The sequence below is a fragment of the Anguilla rostrata genome, chromosome 5 (assembly GCF_018555375.3).
Source record: "Anguilla rostrata isolate EN2019 chromosome 5, ASM1855537v3, whole genome shotgun sequence".
Classification (NCBI taxonomy): Eukaryota; Metazoa; Chordata; class Actinopteri; order Anguilliformes; family Anguillidae; genus Anguilla; species Anguilla rostrata.
Genome location: NC_057937.1, coordinates 43,229,186 through 43,249,688, shown reverse-complemented (window position 1 = coordinate 43,249,688; position 20,503 = coordinate 43,229,186). Strand labels below are relative to the sequence as shown.

At 45.3% G+C, this 20,503-nt stretch overlaps 1 protein-coding gene across 6 annotated transcripts in view; it reads left to right on the top strand.

Annotated features, from left to right (window-relative positions):
- LOC135255334 (amyloid-beta A4 precursor protein-binding family A member 2-like) overlaps nt 1–19,586 on the top strand; it is a 69,540-nt gene extending 49,954 nt beyond the window's left edge. For 5 of the 6 annotated variants that reach the window (XM_064336365.1, XM_064336361.1, XM_064336364.1 and 2 more), the window contains 10 exons: nt 371–410; nt 3,319–3,464; nt 7,286–7,321; nt 8,854–8,940; nt 13,203–13,388; nt 15,626–15,805; nt 16,154–16,366; nt 16,693–16,812; nt 17,046–17,186; nt 17,892–19,586. In XM_064336365.1, coding sequence (XP_064192435.1) covers nt 371–410; nt 3,319–3,464; nt 7,286–7,321; nt 8,854–8,940; nt 13,203–13,388; nt 15,626–15,805; nt 16,154–16,366; nt 16,693–16,812; nt 17,046–17,186; nt 17,892–17,963 — 1,221 coding nt within the window. In that variant the 3' untranslated portion in view covers nt 17,964–19,586. The remainder of the gene's footprint in view (nt 1–370; nt 411–3,318; nt 3,465–7,285; nt 7,322–8,853; nt 8,941–13,202; nt 13,389–15,625; nt 15,806–16,153; nt 16,367–16,692; nt 16,813–17,045; nt 17,187–17,891) is intronic. The other variant, XM_064336367.1, reaches the window with a different exon arrangement.
- The last annotated feature ends 917 nt before the right edge of the window (nt 19,587–20,503 follow it).

Sequence of the window (20,503 nt, the reverse complement as noted above, 5' to 3'; positions counted from 1 at the left end):
TTTGCAAACAACCGAGAAATATTTCTATAAACGATTCTAGCAAAAAGAAAAAAAAAATACATAAAGAAAAATGTATGAAAGCCTGTGCTGAAATTGTCACTTATGGGAGGAAACTCGTTGCAGAGAATTATGTTTCTTACTGCAGTATCATTTCATTTAGAATGGATGTCCTGTTTTGACTTTGTTTGTGCATTTTTGTTGGTTCTTGGGGTGAAAAGCAGGAGTGTCTTGAATGCTGAAAGGTTTTTTTTTATTATAAGCTTTTTATTCTATGTGAAAACCAGAAGTTAGGATGGATGAATATTTCCTGACACTGTAAACTCATCAACTGTGGAAGGCTGGGAGTTCAATAATTAATTTTTTTTTTCAGCAAACGAAGAAGACTGCCTCTTTCCCCAGCTTTGTGGATGGTAAGTCATTTCCCCTCTTTCTCTTCTGTCTTCCCTGTGCCTAATAAGATGCTGTAGACTCTGCTCATGGAGTAGGGACAAAATTCAGCATGAGAAATACGATTCACAGTTCAAAGACGAGCGGCTTGTCAGAAAATATTCTGGGCGCTGAGATGGAAGACAGCACCTTCTGCTGTGATCCAAAATCGTTCTGAGGAAATTAGGCGTCCCATACATCTCTGTTCCGTGCGCCTTGAAGGTCTGCAAAGCGGAATGCGGAGTGATGGTGCAGAATGTCAGTGCTAATGAGCAACCTTAAAGGAAATGCCACGGTGTTGGGACTGTTTGTGGGGTTGTGTTGCTCAACGCCTGCTGCGGAAAGAGCTTATCCCAGGCAGATTCTCCGCTTCAGGTGACTGTTGAGATGCAGAGACGCCGAACTCGCGTTTAACCTTGATGATGAAGGTCAACGGTCAGGGGTCAAATCATGCACCAGCGTTTCAGACCGTATCTAAAGCAAGGCAAGCCAGTCCTGAAAGGCTTCAGGGCTTTGAGGGTGGCCATGAAGAGTCAGATTGCAGAGTGCTGGAAGCTGGCTGTTCATTTGTGTTATTCTTGTGCTTTTTTACACTCGATTCAGTGTATTATTTTTGAAAACAGCTCTCCATCCACTGCAACTGGCAATGCAGCAGAGACAGTTTCACAAGACACATTACAATATAGATACATTTTAATACAAGCGCAGGAGGTTTTCCCTGGTTGCAGTTTATGTAAAATTAATAGTTATGCATGGAGGTACAATTCATACTGAACAGAGGAGCAGCATCTTCTGGGGGTCAAGTCATGGGTTACCATTGTGAAAAATAGGACTTATTAGTACACTAAAGCCATTAAATTATAGCTTTTTACAAAAATTGTGCAAAATAAATGATAAAACTGAACAGAGGTGAATGTGTGGGAGGTTGAGGGTAACAATAGACTGTGCAGTTAGGACGTTGGCGGGCAGTTCGCTTCTCCACCGTGGAATTTGAGAAGAGCGGGGAAGTTTTTGGGCATGTTTGACACGGCGCTGCAGTGTGTGCGCTGTGCGGGGGGGCCGGGTCGCCTCTTCCTTATCTAATCGTGACAGCGCGACGCGTCCCTCGGAGGGTGTCACAAAGTCCACATCTACATATCAGACAAGCGCATTAATCTCTCCATCCGCCGCTCCCGCCGCCAGCAATTTCTCTGCTCCATTCTCCTCGGCGGCTCTGCCACCGGCTCCGCGCCGCACTGAACTGCGACAGTCGCTGAGCCGTAATGGTGATCACATTCTGTTAATGCACGTGTGTGCGCGGTGAAACCATTCCAATGCGTTTCCTTTCCAAAAAAATGTATATGGTTGGCTATGGTATGTAGTTGTTTTAATATGTAGATTGTTGATTTTGGTATGTGTGGGTTGTCAGGAAAGGGCATCTCATACAGTAGTGTGATAGATCTTAGGTGTTTCTTGCTGAAGTGCAATATATGCGGTGTGTCCCAGTGCTTAGATCGAATCATGACCTTGCCAATGCTGACTGGCCAAGAGTCTTAGAAAGTGAGCCCAGTAGGCTGTATTGTTGCCTGTGGGGGCAGGGTTTTTGTTGACGGAGTGTTCTTTGTCATATCACATAATAGCGACTTCCATGATCTTTCAGCACCTGTGATTTGTCTATCCTAACTGTGTAAGATGTGCACTCTGGTATAACAGCTCAGCTGGTGGACTGCAGAATGAAAAGAACTGGTATTCAGATGCATGTGCTTCAGATGCTACTCATGCTAATGTGTGTCCTTTGAAATCCAAACCTTTGAGCAATATTATGATTGGACTTTTCAATCTGCAGAGTTAAGAAAAATAGGGATTTAAAAATACTGATAGTGGGGAATGACATCTATTGTGGAAAGGAGACTGAAACCACACACCTTTCTGTGGTTATCGCGCCAGCTTTGTATGAGATGCTCACCATTTTGTTCAATATTTTCCCTTCTGGAAAGAGTTTCCAGATTAAGGTCCCTTACTGCCGTCTGTCATTGTTTGCCATGATCCTGGAGTACCGGATATTTTTGCTTGCTGCTTTGTGTAATCCCTTAACTACGTAATCAATTAAGCTGTGCAATCAGGCTTGGATGAAAAAAAACAGAAACATCTGTGGCACTCCAGGAACAAGGGTTGCCATGTCCTGGTCTAACTCCTAATATACACTGGAGCAAAGAGAGCCACATTGCAAAGACTGTCAGATGTGGCAGCCATGCTGATATACCCAGAATAACAGTAGGAAGAGCTGCATTAGCAAACTTCAGCTAATGTAAGAACATTTTCATTAGGCCTGGCCCTACAGGATGTGCACAGCTGCATGGTGCTGACTCAGCTCTTAAAGTAGGCTGCCAGTCAGAATATCTGAACAGCACATCTGCTCACACAGAGAGAAAAATGAAAGTACTGTAGTTTGTTGTACCTTAAAGGGATTGCTCTTTTTCTAGATTTTTATAAAGATACTATTTCACTTTTAGTTTTTGACATCCTTCATCACAGTTGGATCGCATGGAGGACAGTTCATGTTCTTACAGGAGCTTCTGATGATCTGTCAGGTTTACAATTGAATACCGTACGTGTTTACAATTGAATGTACATTACAGAAAATATGAATAATAATAAAGACAGCCCCATCCTCTATGTCTTGCCTTCCTTCTCTTGCTTCATCTCCCTGCATGTTCTTCTCTTGCTTTGCATCTCTTTTCAAATCTCCTCAAATCTCATTCCCTTCTCTACCACTCTGTCAATCGCCACATTCTTCAATTACCTTCTGATCCCTCTCTCTTTATCGCTCTCTCCTCTCCTTCCCTTCCTCCCTCCCACTCTCTCTCTCTTTCTCCGTCTCTCTTCCTCCTGATTCCCGTCTCTCCTCCCCAGTTCCTGGGCCCTGCGAGCCGGAGGACCTCATCGATGGCATCATCTTCGCCGCCAATTACCTGGGCTCCACCCAGCTGCTGTCCGAGCGGAACCCGTCCAAGAACATCCGGATGATGCAGGCCCAGGAGGCGGTGAGCCGGGTCAAGGTACGACCATCTCTGGCCCCCACGGCGAATTCCGCTTCTTTGTTCCACGGGCTTGCTGCAATTATGCAGATGTTACCTGCCGGTCTTTGTTGGGGGATTTTGAGGACACGGATGTCGTGTATGAGATCAGGCTTGTATTTACTGCTCGAGAGATGGGGGCTAATCAGTGTCGAGATTATTTCTGCGAGCGAGAGGGAGGCAGGGAGGCGCGCCGTTCCCCGTGCGGAGCTCTAGGGCCTTTTAGCTGTCAGTTCATGAGCCTGAAGTGACATTATTTTTTCTTGTTTTGCCGCTGTTACAATAACAAACAGGCCCTATGGGTGTGAACATAGAGAGCACTCTTCTGTTAAGCTGAGAACTGAGCAAATAAACACTTAAAACAAGTACACTACCAAGACACCTTAAATTAAAAAAGCACGGTAAAAGATGAAAATATGGTTCTTCATATTAGTGTAGCACCATCTAAATGCATAAGAAGATGGCTATGTGGATACCTGTATTACTGTAGACACCTTAACCTAGCACAAGAGACCTGCGTGTATATGAGGGTCGGTCATTGGTCAATGTTCTTAATGCAACTGGATAAATTTATTGGGAAGACAGTTGCTGCCTGTAACTGCAAAGAGCATAGCGAGCACACTAGGAGGAAAAACAATTACAAATAGATCATTATATTTAAAGATGTACCTATGTAATGTTTTAAAAATGAAATCGCACAGTTCACCCTGATCTCTGACAGGGACACACACGGGGCATTCTGTAATCGGAGGTTGACCATGAACGCAGCCTTTTAATTAAAGGCCGGTCCAGATTGTCCCATTAAATTAACTCGCCCATTTGCACTGTTTGTCTCCCCCGCCCGGTTTTAGGCTTTGGATGAGTGATGCTTGTGTCGGTGTCCCAGAGCGGTGCGATGGGACGGGAAGGCGTGCGTCGCGGCGGGGGGATAATGTGATTGCTGGCAGCGGATCGCGCGTGCCGTCGCCCTTTCCCCGCGTTCCAGTCGCGTTCCCGTTTTTATGACCGTATGCTCTTCGCATGCTGATGGTCTGAAACCCCAGCCCCGCACACGCACACGTGCATTCACACACGTCTGCACACACACACACAAACAAGCGCTTCTGTCATTTAAAAACTGTCAGAATGTCATTTCTTGCCTCGCGCGGCGTATCTGCGATACGCATAATAAGGAAACTGTTTATTGTCACGCGGCCTTTTGAAACGGCACGAATATCAACAGGTTCAATTAAATTATGCGTCTGACGTTTATGATCATGTCTATGTGCTCCTCGTATTTTATTTAAATGGTTCCTCCTATAGGAGGGTCATGTGACCTCGTTAGTGCCGATAGGTTGATTCATTTTGCTATCTCAGCCCCTGCGCTCGTCGCTCGGTGTCTGAGAAAGACCGGAGGACCGGGGATGGTGCTTATTTATGCCGTTCTCGCACCACGCCCGCTGATGCGAGGTGGACCCCCCCCCCCCCCACATCACGCGTCGCCTGTCATCCGTGACGCTCTCGGTCGACATGGCGACACGTTGGGCCTGTGACAGATACGCGGCGTGACAGCTCGTCCCAGCAGCGATTACGACGAGACCAGCGTTCGCGAGCATTCCGAAACACCGAAACGCGTCGCCGTGCCGACGGGTCGGTTTCCTTCTGCGCGTGAGACCGCGTTGGATCTTAAAAAAATAAAATGTCAGACTCCGCATCCGTCCGTCGCTCTCTGAAACACTGCAGTGTGGCGCTGCAGGCGCTTGGCTGGAATCTGCCTGCAGAAGCGAACACCTGCAGGAATGAAAAAGTGTGTCTGACTGGCACCGCAGCTGCCCCCGCTGAGCCTGCCTCACTGCAAAGGGTGACGTGTCTCTGTGACCCACCGTGGGACAGGTAATGATGTGTACCCGCCCTGCCCCGGTCACCCTCACACTTCGGCGGCTGCCCAGTAGGGGACAGGGGGGCGGGGGGGTGGGGGGGCGGGGGGCGGGGCAGCTACTTGTCATTCCTCTGATCTGACTCCTCACCTCTTCCTTAAAGGCAGTCTGTCCCTATTCTTGCCACAATCAAAAGCCATTGAAGATGAAACCATGGCAACGCTTTAACTGTCAGTCCCCCCCCCCCCCCCGCCTTTCTGGGATGTGTTTTTTCATTCGCCCTCCCGCGTCCGCTCGCCGCTGTCAAAGAGGTCCTCTGAAAGGACGGCTCTCATTTTGTCTTCCCGAATCAGACGGCGCGGGGTAGATAATGGGGCCTGTGTGGCGCTGAATGGGACGTTTTTCTCTCCGGGGACAGGGGGACCCTCCCTCTTGTGCCCGACGGGGCCCTCGGCGCCGCCCGCGCCACCGGGCCCGGCGCTGGGCCGCAGATTAATAGCGGCGCTAAACGCCGTCGTGAATCTTTCAGCCGGAGCCGGCGGCCGAACCGGAGAGAAGGGGAGGGGGTGAGAGAGATGTCGGCAGGTGAACCGCAACGTCCGTGGTTTTATTTATGCTGATTTTTTATCGCTGCTCCCTCCCTCCCTCCCTCCCTCCCTCTGTCCCTCCCCTGGATGGATGCCATGTTTATTCAGCTCCGGGCTCCCGATCCTTCTCCCCTGCGTCCCTTCGCTTGACGCACTGTGGGGCAGGCTGCCAGAGGACGCTGGTCTGCCCTGCATCGGGGCGGATGAACCGGACCTGCCCCCGCGTGGGAAGCGGAGGAGAGCGCTGGGCTGAATTTCAGCGGGTGTGCTGGGTCAGGCGGGCGGGGGGCTCTCGTTGGTGGCGCTGGCGTGCGGGTCGGCGCGCTGGGGTCGCGCGCGTAAGCTCAGCTCAGCTCAGCGCGAGCCGGTCGGTCGCTGAGGCTCAGAGCCCGTCGCCGGTTTTCCTCTTCCTGTGACGTGCGGGACTGGCAGATGGCGGCTCTTTTCAGCCAAACAGTTCCCCGTGCGAGAGCTGGAATCGCCCGCGCGCGAGAACACATGCTGCATTTATGGTTTAAGAGCCTGTTCCGTGCCCTAAAAAGGTAATCCAGTTGTCACATGTCCAAATGTTTTATGCCAGTAGAAGGACCTAGATGGCATGCAGAGAGATGGGCTGTTATGTAAAGTGTGAACATGTCTCCTGTCTCCTTAGTGTACACTGTACAGTACTGTAGTACAGTACGTATCTCCCAGCTACAGCAGTGTGCGTATTTGTGTTTTAATATCATGTTACCAGTGTGCTCGACTGCCACATTTCAGATTTTAGGCCTGATTTTGAATGAGTGCTTTGAAATGTTGCTTTTTATGGGTTAGACATTTATAACAGCTTTTCCCAGTTTGTATTTCCCAGCAGCTGAATCTCTGTTGATAAGGCCTTCCCAACCCTGTTCCTGGAGATCTATCATCCTGTAGGTTTTCATTTCACCCATAACTTGTCGTGCCTAATTCTACTAATTAACAGCTTGATGTGATCTCTAGCTGAGGTGTGCTTTGTTAAGGCTGGAGTGAAAACCTACAGTACAGTAGATCTCTACGTAATAGAGTTGGGCAGCCCTGTTGTAGATGTTGTATCCAATCCCCTTTTTAATTTGGTCTCAAGGTATCAGTCCATGTTTGCATGTTATGGTTTGCTTTGTGCAAAAAAAGCAATTACGAGCCACTAATTGCTGTTTTTATTTTATTTGTCTACGCAGAACACAGTTATGCCATCGCTCCACCTGACTTTTGTGGGCAGCAATGTCAGAACTTGTGTCTGGTTCTTTTTGTGTTCTTTATCTTAATTTTCTTTGTTTGGACTCCTGCCCTGGCTGTTTTGCTGCTCCTGTGTCTGACGACCCTGTCTGTCTTCAACACTTCGCAGAGGGTTCAGAAGGCTGCCAAAATCAAGAAAAAGGCGGTGTGTAAAACTAAAGAAAAGGAAGATAGAAAAGAAAAGACTTGACTTCACCCTCACCCTGCTACCTCTCATTGCTGCCATTTTTTATGATTTGTTTTTGTGAGCCCTGAACCATTGGATCTGAAGTTCAGCTAAAGTACTGGGGGTCCATCCGTAATAATAGTCCTCCTCTTCAAATCATATAGCACCAGTGCAAGTTCAATGGCTGTATGTGTGGCCAGGATAGTGATGCTTCCTGCACTTAGAATGGAAAATGAATACAACAAAAAGTATTGAATATCACGCTATGCCCAAATATCTTTTGTAGAACGTAGATCCTGAAACGGAAATCATTTTTTAATATTATTATTGTCAGATTAGCATGCATATATTCTACAGAACATTGTGTTGTGTGTTAAATTATGGGCTGGATTAATTGACATAGATTGACCACCACTGAATTTATTTGTATTTATTTGTATTTGTGACTCCGCCTGATCAGTGAAAGTAGAGGTCTCTCTGCAGCCAGAGTTGTAGATGGCGCTAATGGTTCAGAGCTCATTCTCGCCAATCACTGCTTCCCATCTGTTCTTGAGTACGATCACGGTCCCATGTCCTGTTGGGTATTACTGTGGCCATTGTTCACTTTCGACAGACATCCCCAGCACTGCATGCTTGCTTCTGCTCAGTTCTTCTGAATTTTTTTATTTCTTTTTTTTTATCTCTCTCATTGAAGCATTGATTCATCATTTTGGAATGTGAAGACTTTTAATGGACAACCTCACTGTAGCCGTATCATCCTTGAGAGGAAAAAGTGTGAAGCCTGTGTGTGAATTTGGACCATTCTAAAAAGGAATGTGCCATGTAACTTTTTCGGTGAATGATATTTATGCTGTAACAACCTTCTATGAAACCTCCTCCTGCCATTGTTGCTGTAATTATCAAAATTCTTTCAGTTTATGAAACCTTTCACTACATTCCACTGCACTACATTCTAATGCTGGAAGGTATGTCCTGAAACCTAAGCTGGATAGCAGATAGCATCCTTTAGCCCACTGCAATTAGTTCTAACCATATGGAGGAGTCACAAGCTCAAAATATATCTGACCATGGAATTGGCTGAATTCCATTTGACCCATTTGTATGGAAAAGATATTAATGTATGCATTGAACAAAGATGTATGTTTAGTATTAACAAGCGTGTATGCATTAGAAATATTGATTAAATGGTTGTTGGACCAGGTTTGAACAATGTCTCCAAATATAATTTCTCTAAATAAAATATTAGAAATCAATTAAAATTCTATGTATGTCTATGCAATTATATCACTCCTCTCTGGGGAAAATCTGGCCACTGTACAGAATTGTATATGGATGATACTCCTGCCAAGGGGTCCCATGTGACTTAACCTATGTAAATTATTTATAAACAAGCATTTAAGTTGCTTTCAATTGGAGTTTAAATGAGGGGTTAATGTGGACATTGTGAGTAGTCCCTTGGGCCACCACCAGAAGGCGCTTTGACCTGTCTCCTGCCCTTTATTTCCACACAGGGCCCAGAAGGGGATGCCCAAACACTGACTGAGGTGGACCTGTTCATATCCACACAGAGGATCAAAGTGCTCAATGCTGACACACAGGTAAGATGTCTCACCGAGCTCTCATACAGTAGAAAGACTTTATCCAAGTGGTAAAATACCCAAGAGGCTCTTGGGTATAATGCCTCCCTTCTGTGGTTTTCCAAAATGGATGAATAACAGATTATTATCGGTTATATATTTTTTTTCAAATTATGTTTTTTCAAGTAATTCTTCTTAAAAGGCGATTTAAATAGATAATATAATTTTAAAAAGCTTCCATAAACGGGTCTGTTGACAGAAAGCTCATGTCTGTTTTGTTGATAGCCTTAGCATTTTGCTTATTGGATAAAAAACAAAAACAGAAGCAATGCACACACACAATTTCTCCTTTTTCAGCACCATGATGCACTTTTCAACCTGTGTTTCACTCCCATCAAACCAACAACAGGCTGCGGAGCAGGTTATAGCACATAATGAACATGCCATCCAGAGACGCCAATGGAAAATGCTACACGGTGACCAATGCTCCATATTAGCGAATGCTCATTTACGAGGGACAGCAGCGGCCAACAGAACCAGCAGGGTAACTCGTCTGAAAGCCGGAAAAACACTGAGTGCTTTTCTCCTCACGGTTCTTTGTGCGTTTTGCAACAAAAAGGGCCCTCCAAGGGTTTCTCGGAAAAGCCAATTACTGCGCCAGCGCGAAGGCTTTCCTGTCTCCCGCTAGCAAACAGTGCGCACCGGGTCCATCTGCTGTGGGTCGACCGCGAGTTACACAAGAGGGGCTGCGATTAGACTTTTGAGTGCTGAACAGCAGCGAGTCCTGGCTGGAGCTGGAGCGCTCTCCCTCTCCGGCTCCACGTGCGGAGCTACGTCACTTGCTAGCCGCGAGATGCTGAGCCTTTTTAGAAGCCGCCCCCCTTTCGATGTCAGCGTCCCCTCAACGCGCATAGTTTAGATCCATCGGAAACGAATGACTGCGCCCGTTGTTCTCGCTGTGTTACGGGATCGCTACACGGCGAAACGCCGGTGTAAATTCAACTATAAGAGAGTGCGTATGAGTCCAGAAGGGACCATAATGTGTTCTCTAAGTGTTGATTTAACGCTGAACGTTTTACTGTGTACCGCAGTGCCAGTGAAGCTGCTTGCGCTCAAATTTCGTGTGTCTGTGTGATAGTGACCCGAGGCAGGAGAGTTTCACTGATTTGTCTCCTGCATGGAGCCTGCAGCAATAACCCGACAGCTTTTCTCCGCTCACTGCAGACCCCTGCTTGGTGCGAAACAGATTCTGCTCTTTATGTAACACAATGCAATTTTGCAGCAGTAAGACAGATCCAGGTCATGCACAGTAAAGGCATTTTCTTATTTGATGTTTAACTGTAAATCACTCGCTCTTGCACCTAGAGCATTGAATCATGAATCATGGGAGGAAAACGTGTGCTCATAGATTGAAGCTGAAAACAAGTGAGTCATTTTTTTAGGTTTTTTTCTTGAACTCCATCAGGAAGAAAAATGGTCTCGGGCCTAATGTACCTGAGGTAAAGGTACGGAACACTGAGTGAACCCTCTGTACGCATGTGGGTGTGATATTTAAGAAGTGAATGCAGAGAGAATGGTCGGTCTCACCGTGATGCAGCTGTTAGCCACCATCAGAATCACCAGGCTCCAATATGTCTGGGACAAAGACTCTTTGGTTTCACCATGTAAAAATGACAGCACTTTTTATACATAGCCCCCCATTACAGGGCACCATAATGTTTGGGTCATACTAATGTTATGTAAATGAGAGTAGTCATGTTTGGTACTTTGTTGCATCTCCTTTGCATGCAATGACTGCTTGACGTCTGTGACCCTTAGACATCAGCAGGTGCTGAGTATCTTCTCTGGTGATGCTCTGTCAGGCCTGTACTGCAGCCATCTTCAGCTCCTGCTTGTTTCGGGGGCTAGTTGACTAGTTTTCTCTTCAGCAGATGAAACGCATGTTCAATTAGATTTAGATCAGTTGAATGACTTGGCCAGTCAAGAATTTTCTGGTTTTTGGCTTTTAAAAAACTCTTTATTGCTTTAGCAGTTTAATAGCAGGCTATTTGTGATTACTGGGCTCACCAGTGCTCTTTTTATTCTTAATGATGTTCCAAACAGTTGAGTTTTATAAGCTTATGGTTTGCGTATGTCTCTGACTGTTTTTTTTCTTCTTATTTTTCAGCCTCGTAATGGCTTCCTTGGCTTTCATTTTCATTATGGTGCCATGAAAAGCTGAGAATCTGCACTTTAACTACTTGCGAATTGATTACAAATTTAGAATTGTGGAATACAAAGCCAAATTGAGAAAAAATGCCTTGGCCCAAACATTATGGAGCACATTGTATATTACACCCCATAAAATGCAATGCTCCCAATTATAATATGTCACCACAGTAAGACAGGGTGTCCAACTATGCATGGATGCTAACTGCAGCTAACTAGGATGTACAGAAATGTAGGTTCGGGTGTTTCCCGTAGCATTACTGAATTTTTCTCCCAGATATGACAGACTGGTATACACGCCGTGCTGCAGGCATTCTGCAGGTTGGCTCCCGATGGTGAACAGAAGTGTTAAGTCTGAACATCGGTGTGTGGGCTGGCTGGCACCGTCAGCAGGGTGCAGCGCAGTGTGGAGCTGCCCCAATCCTCGCCTCACAGTTGTCGTTTTTTCTGTCAGATTGAACTGTGAGGCTTGTGAGGCTCTGGCAGCTGGTATGAGTGGGCAGGAGAGAGAGAGAGATAACACTTCTTACACACACACACACACACACACACACATACGCACACACAAACGCAGACACACACACACACACACACACACCTACTCACACATGCACACACACACACACACAGAGATACATACAAACGCAGACACACACACACACTCACACACACGCAGACACGCGCGCACACTCGCACACAAACACGCACACACACATACACGCACACTCCAGAAAGGTAAGCCATTGCAACAGAAGAACACGGAGTAGGGGAGGCCTTCTGATATTTAATACACAATAATAACATGCGGGGCAGAGTATTTATATGTATGTACGGTACAATATAAATGGATGTATGTATTTTTTTTTTATTGATTCAACACAGTCTTATTGACAGTTACTGAGCCTTGCATTTGAAAAATGTTAACTTGGACTTGGAGCAAGAAGAATTGTGGAATTGTGCCTGGCCGTAAGATTGCTGGACGAGATTGCTGATGCCCTCTTCAGAACAAAAAAAAAGAGAATGAAAAGGATGAGAGGAGGAGGAAGAAATATGCTAGAAGCGGCTGACATAAGCGGGTGAAAGTACGAGGCGTTTCCATACCCGCAGATAAAACCGCTGTAGCAGACCGAGGTAATACCGCGATAATTTCTCTCGTGGGACTCTGATCTGAAAGGCAGACGAGCAGACTCACCAGCACTCCCCTTTCGTTTCCGAGCCCTTTGTTTTGGCTTTCGAAAATCCGCTTCATTAGAAGCGGCGCCTCCACGCCTGACCTGTTGCTGCCCGTACGCGGCGAATTCAAACGGGGGGATTTCTGCCGCGCGTGCAGCCGCAAAGGTTGCAGGCTGAGCGCGCGCGGCGAGGACAGGCAAATGGGCTAATTAATTCTCCCGGCCGAGTAATGATGTATCTGTCGAGCTCCGGTTGAAATGCCGAGCAATCTTGTTCTCTAGCTGCTTCTGTGGCTGCTCGTCGCGCCTCGAGCGTGTTTCATCATCCTGTGGAACACGCCGGCTAGAGTCTGAGGAAGGCGTCCGTCTCCTTCAGGACCTGGAATCTGGTATTCGAATCATTTCTTAAAGAAAATTTTATCCAGTATTTTTGCTGTTGTCCTTATGTTTTTTAGGCCTGTCCCATCACTGAAATGTCCTGTCAGTCAGGGAGGGTGTAGACTAGGGCACCTGTCTTGCAGGGAACATGAATTCCACCACCGCGTCTTTCCACTGCACAGCCCACTAGCTTAGATTCAGTCCTAACTGCAGGCACCCAATGGACCAGAGAAATCACTTGAGTGTAATGAGGTGGGGGCTGACCAAGCCTTCATTGCACATTTGGTTCTGGATTCAAAAAACAAAACTGTTTTAATGATAGATTGAAACTCTTTGCATGTGTATGGCTGTTTGTTCTCATGTTAGTCACAGCAGGTATAAACACGTCTGCAGTGTGGTTTACTGTAGCCGGCCCCGGGAGGCCGATGTGACTGGACGGCGTCAGGTGAACGGAGCATAAAGGATCGGCGTTCACCGTACCCCAGAGCGAAGTCGATAACGTCGCTCCCGTGTGTTGTTGCCTAGGAGACGATGATGGACAACGCCCTGCGCACCATCTCCTACATCGCGGACATCGGGAACATCGTGGTGCTGATGGCCCGCCGGCGCATGCCCCGCACCGCCTCGCAGGACTGCATCGAGACCACGCCCGGGGCGCCCGAGGGCAAGAAGCAGTACAAGATGATCTGCCACGTCTTCGAGTCCGAGGACGTGAGTGCTTCCTGTTTCCTGCGCTCTTCGCTTCCGATTGGCTGCGTTTGAGATCTGTGGGTTCTGAGGGAGGCTTGACTGTCGTTTTATCAAAGGACGAAACTAATGGCGGGTTGTAGATTACATGTGTCGCATTCTAGTTTGATGTATATGTTATTTTTACATAATAAGTATGTTTGTGTGTATGTGTGTTAGTGTGCATGAGTGCAAGTATATGAGAGTGTGCAAGTGCATGTCGATATATGTGTGTGTGTGTGCGCGCTTGTGCATTGTGCGCAGTCCAATTTTCTGCTTAGTTGTGCAAGATGCCCATTCTGCTCAGATACTCTGCCCATCTATTGGCCACTCTCATACTGCTGTGGAGCCTGTGAAGCATTGTGCTAAAGCAATAAAAAATATAAGCATGGTTTTGATGTATATATAGCAAAAAGAATATTAAATGAAATGTTGTTTTGATATTGTACAGTACTTGTAGCTCTTGTAAAGCACAATGAAGGGAAAATTAATTCCTGGTATGAAATGCGAAAAGTTACAAAGAAAGACTTGTGATACTTAATTTGTTTAGGCTTAGCAAAAGGAGTCTAATGGCAAGGTTTTGAATTTACAAAAGGAATAACAAAAGGAATTTTCTACAAAAGATTTTTCAGGTTCAGTTCTGTCAGCAGAAGTAAAGTGAAAGTAACTTCCTCACTGATATCGAGAATATATATTCTTTACAGAGTTGTCTATGCGTAGAACATCCTGACAGGCCGTGAAGTGGTGGCAGAAACACTCAGGGTGTTAAAGCTGTGCCGTTGACTGTGCCATAGTAGGAAACCTGCCATTTTGACTCTGGGTGTTGCCAAGTGTCCTAGAGTGACTGCAATAAAACAGGCAGGCTTAAGCCCTGGGCACGATGGCGTAATAAAAACAGCACCCTCGGTAGGAAACAGAGGGATCAGCCACTCAGGTGGCTCTTCCACTAGCCTCAGGTGACCAGGCTGCCTGGCGATGCGGCGCTCAGCTCGGGAGCCTTGGCTCTGATTGGCTGACGTCTGCCCCTCACCGGTCCCTGGGCTCCTCTGCACCTCTGAGACTTCCTCTGCATTGCAGTTGTTCCTCAGATTGTACCAGCCTTAATTAGATGGGCCGATGCTTCAGGAACGATGAGTCAGTGTTTGTGCGTGAGTCACTTAGCCAAGGCTCTTGTTTTATGCTCGCGAGTGTTCTGTAGGTCAAATTACATTTACTTTTAACAATTCCCTGCTGTGAACTATAGATTCACTATTTTAGTTGTTCTAGCAGAATGGGAAACTGGCTTAAGTATAGGTTTTTTTACTGCCTTATGAGAATACTGACTTCCTTTGGCCTGATTTAGACTGCAGGTACAAAAATGGAGAGAAGATAGCATCTCTTTATTTCCGTAATATTTGGTTCTCAGAAGAGAACTTTGATTGGCGGTTACCGTGGAAACTCTGATAACCTTGGCATGGGTCATCTCCATGCTTTCTGCAGCCCTGACTGTTCTTTGTGGTTATCAGTGTGAAGCCTTCTTTTAACTGCCAATCTATGAACAGTGTGACCGGAGCAGTCTCATTCTTTAAGATTTTGAGACCCAGCAAATTCCATTTCCATTTGCTCAGGGAAACAGTCACCATGAAACTTCATCTGAACTTTGCCCCCCTTTTCCTGGTTGCGTCGTGCAGACTTCTTGGACTTTATAGAAAGTGGTTGTTGACTTCACAGACAAGGGGACTTTATTTAGATGGGCTCTGTTTTACATTCATAGATTCTTTTTTTCACTGTCAGTGATGTCAGGGGTAAAAGCCAGCAGCCACTGGTGGAGAAGATTGAACAAATGGTGTTTGACATTGGAAAGCAATTTTGGCTCATTTCTGTGATTTTGCACAGAAGTGCATGCATATAAAAAGAGGTTTTTAGTAAACCCTTTTGTGGGTTGAGTGGGTGAGGAGGAAAATGAAGCAAGGAAATCATAACTTACTTATACCTGCTGGGGGTTTTTTTTTTGGGGGGGGAGGGGGGGGGTTAAATATCCATTCCAACACATTCTGTTCACTTCTGTTGTCCACTGAAAGCACATTATCGCGTCATTTCCCCTGGTTTGTGCAGCCAAGTGATGCCCTCTATCTGTATGAGCTCTTTCCCTCTGTGGCTATCACGGTGAATTGTTTGTCTCTACCACTGAAACATTCTGGTTTACCACTGAAGTGTTCCCTCCTCTCCCTTTCGCACCACAGGCACAGCTTATTGCGCAGTCCATCGGACAGGCATTCAGCGTGGCCTACCAAGAGTTCCTGAGAGCCAACGGGATCAACCCTGAGGACCTGAGTCAGAAGGAATACAGTGACATCATCAACACGCAGGAGATGTACAATGATGACCTCATCCACTTCTCCAATTCAGAGAACTGCAAAGAGGTGAGGGTGCCAGCGGGTGAAGAGGTGCACTTCCTGTCAGGGTGGCACACACACGGGTGGTGTGTGCGGGCATCCTCATGCTCAAACCACGGGCTTCCCCCTTGCAATGAATAAGCAGTTTTTATTGCTTTCCTACTGTGCAGAGACATAGCTGTAGAGCACTTACACATGCAGCTCTGGTCCAGGGCAAATTAGAAGTTGGCGTGAACCCTCTTGAAGGAACTGGGAAGATATTTAGGTTGTTTGAAATCTGTTCTGATTCCCTGTCTGTCTGCCTTGTCTCTTCTCTCTGTCTGAACTGACTGCTTACCCCTCTGTCCTCCGACTCCACGACAACCTTCCCGACAGCTGCAACTGGAGAAGCAGAAGGGGGAGATCCTGGGCGTGGTCATCGTGGAGTCCGGCTGGGGCTCCATCCTGCCCACGGTCATCCTGGCCAACATGATGAACGGCGGCCCTGCCGCGCGCTCCGGCAAGCTGAGCATCGGAGACCAGATCATGTCCATCAACAACACCAGCCTGGTGGGGCTGCCCCTCGCCACCTGCCAGGGCATCATCAAGGTACTGCCATGGGTGGCGTGGGTTGGGTGGCATCACATTAGACAGCAGATCATACATAGGGAAACTTCAGCATAAGGAATTTAAGTTCATGGAAGTTATGAATTGCAGCTACAGTCTACATCAAATATGTTAGTCTACTTCAAATATACTACTTTGTGTTGTGTGCCATATTACAGAATGTGCTTCTGCCTTGAAGCAAGAACCATGTGAAATAAATGATTGAAATAGAGATCAGCCTGAAATGAAGGTGGAGAATGGTGATTTGTGTTTTTGCTGCAGCCCTGCAATCTATAATGAGCTCCTGCCTATCTGGGTTTGTGCATTAGGGCCTGAAGAACCAGGTCCAGGTGAAGCTGAACATCGTGAGCTGCCCTCCAGTCACCACCGTCCTCATCAAGCGTCCAGATTTGAAGTACCAGCTGGGCTTCAGTGTGCAGAATGGCATTGTGAGTCTGGGGATTAGAGGCCTTCATTTCAGTGATAACATACAGTATCTAAAATCCACAGACAAGAAGCATTACAGTCAGGATGTTTTGCTGGTTGTTTGCTCCCTCTTGTGGCTCATAGTATATTTGCAATAGCGATTGGATTTGTGCTGCACAATTATTTTCCCTCAAGTGCACTACTAATTGCTCTCTCTCTCTCTCTCTCTCTCTCTCTCTCTCTCTCTCTCTCTCAGATCTGCAGTCTAATGCGCGGTGGCATCGCAGAGCGAGGTGGGGTTCGTGTCGGCCACCGGATCATCGAGATCAACGGCCAGAGCGTAGTGGCCACAGCCCATGAGAAGATCGTCCAGGCCCTGTCCAACTCTGTGGGCGAGGTGAGCAGAGTCATACTGTATCACATGAGCACGGCTTGAGACTGTAGTGCTTTTACACCACCGATGCTCCCAATACATTTTTATTGTTACATTGTTCTGTGCACATTAATAGTGTGCGGGTGTTATTCTTTCTGATGTCATCCTTATCTCTGCTAAACACTTAACTTAATGCGATATACATGTTTTACTAAGCTTACAATCGGTTGAATCCCTGCCTTGATCATCACTTAGGGACTCATAGACTGAGCATTGTAACACATAGTATTGAGCTAAGACAAAGGTGCTGTCTTGAATACAATGTACTGTAAGTGAAACAGCTTTTTTTCATTACCAACATGCTCAAATTATGTTTCTGAGCTCTGACAAGCGTGACACAGAACAGAGCTTAAACACCATCCTCTAACCAGTGAAATTATGTTTCTGAATCATCGTGTGGTCTGCGAGGATGTTTGCTATGTTTACTCTTACAGTGATCCTGCACATCAGGGGTGGCAGTCACACACAGACATGGGGATTTATAGCAACTGGTAGTAACCCCACAATGATGCTATGCAGCTGAATTGCAGAGACAAGGCTGGCATTTGTTGAAAAATGTGTTCATTTTAGAGACCATAAAAGATCAGAGGCTGATTAGCAAAAGGAATGTGCATTGCAAACCATGTGCCCTGAAGAGATGTTTGTGCCTTTTCTTCTCCCGTTGTCCAGATCCACATGAAGACCATGCCAGCAGCCATGTTCAGACTCTTAACTGGCCAGGAGACCCCATTGTACATATAGAGCCTGGGCGGACTCTCTATCACACGCAGAGCCATAAACAGCCGGAGTTTACACACGGTCAGGGGCGGCCAGACGCCGGGCCCCCCAGGGCCGTGGAGGAGACCACTCAAGCAGGCCGAGAGCTCTCCTCCAGTCTCCATTTCCAGCCGTCTCTACTTTTTTCCTTCTTCTCTGCTTCTCGCGTCGCTAAAACAGGGGCTCGCCATTCCTCCTTTCATCGGCACTAACCAATGTACTGACACAATAATTTACAGGCTGTAAACGGGAACAGAGCTGATGACGTGGACGTTATTTATTTGTGCTGTCTGTGTGTGGGATGTAGGTCAGGTTAGACAACGTGGAGAGGATGAGTGAATGCATTATGGTTTATTTTTTTATATGCATTATATATATTTACATGGTATATACTGTATATTCCTATTTTTCTGTTTTTTTGTTTTTGTTGTTCTGTTTAATTCTAAATGTAAATACTTTTTTTTCTTTTTTCTTTTTGCTAATGCTGATGGGGTTTGTCGAGAAAGACCAGTGTTGTGATGTACATACCGACTTTACCAGCAGGTTTTCATTGTGGGAAATGTGGGTTCCTATACAGTTGACATCCCAGATGTTGGACTATGGGACATTTGTAGATAATGCTTGGAACCCATAAACTCACTCCAGATTTTGAATAATCATCTGGCCTTTTTTCCCCTTTCACCATGAGAGTCTAAAGATACCACTATACTAAACATTTAGCGATAGAGAACTTTAGGCCTGTGTTAATACTTCAGTCTAAATATTTGGCAGTAAAGCTGAACGGATGTGGAGACATTGTTGTGCCTTCATCATAGTCCAGCTTGATTATAAAATGGATTTGAAGGGCAGCATTTTTCTTGTGTGTCCATTGTTAAAGTAGCTCAATTTTAGTAGCAGCCCAATCATTTAGATTTGGTCATTTGTGAATCTTGCAAATGGCAAGATTAACTATTATATTATGCCATATAATTATGCATTTTAGGGTTTTAATAGAGAAGCAAAGAAACGATTTCCTTCTCAAAGCAGTGCTTTTTTTTTTTACTACTTACATCGGACAGGGTTTTGTTCCTCAAAGTTTTAAAAATCAAAAAAAGATAAATCCCTTAAAGATTAACACACAGATTTTAAGTTTGTCATGGAACTGAATCCAAAACATTATATGAATACATGCAACTCTATTTTTAAAAATATTAATATTTTTTTGTTCCTTTGTGTTTCCTAGAGAAGCTCTGAAATTTGTTTGAGTGGATTGTGAATGTAATGTACTCTTAGAACTGTGTCCATGACCATCTGCAGTATTAGAATGTGTGTACATAATGCAGACCTTGTCTAGTATTGTGCCCTTTTTGGAATTACTGTTAGTCACTGCAAACCTTTTTTCCCCAGTTACGTTGGGCCTTGGGGTAACAATTCTGATTATAATAATGAAATAAAATACACTGTGACTAAAGAGGCCTTACCATAGAGTAATGCTTATAAAAAATGTACTAAAATAAACATTGAAAAATAACAATACAATAAACTTATTACCTGTTTGCATGCAGATGAAGATAGAAGACAAGTCATTCTGGAAAAATAATAAAATAAGTAAACCAGACTTATGAAAAATGTTTTTTTCTTTTGAGTTGTTTGCCATTAAATGTTTGGTGAAGCTAAACTTCAGCAGTATTCCTGTGTGTCTCCGTAGACACTCTGTTCAGACATCATTTTAGTAATAAGCACAAACATATGATATTATGAAGTTATGTGCTAATTGTGAAGTGTTTATCTATGCAAACCTTACCATGTAATGGATAAGAGAAGAAACTGAAATGTAAAAGAGTGGCCTGCTGGTGCATTGCCTACCCATGGATTTACTTTATCTTGCACACCTTGCAACTTTAGACAACAAAACAAAGAGAGCAATAGACTGGAATTTAAAGGAAAAACAAAAGTCTGAGATGGGGAGATTGGGAACAATTGTAAAAAAGGCATGAAAGGTAAGAGGCAGATTTGACCTGTAATTTAACAAAGCAGTTTATCGGTTCAGGTCTTGCAAAAGTGAATCACACCATATAGCATTTTTAAAAATGTTTAAGCAGAAAGCTAAGATATACAGAACATTAGAAAGATGCTTTTGTTCAGGACGGTTGTTATCTACAGATAAGCCATGCAAAACCAAATAGAGAATTGGGTACTTTGTACTGTTCAAAATACACTGGATTTTATTTAAGGGTTGTTTAGATAGCCATTACACCCAGCATTGTTGCACTGAGGGAGCACAAGCTGTTATTGGAAGATGCTAACTGTTTGAGAAATGACTGCCTTTTATTGCAGAATATGGCAAGTATCTGATCAACCTTATTCAGTAGTTTGACGAGGAAGCAGAATTTGTAGCATAAAAATGAAATTTGAGCCAATGATAAATGCATATCAAACACTTACCCAACAGGTTCACTGCATAGACTATTAGCTCTGCAGATGTAAGGTCCAAATAGGTAAGGATCACCCTCATTGATTACTTTATTAAAGACTATATTGACAAT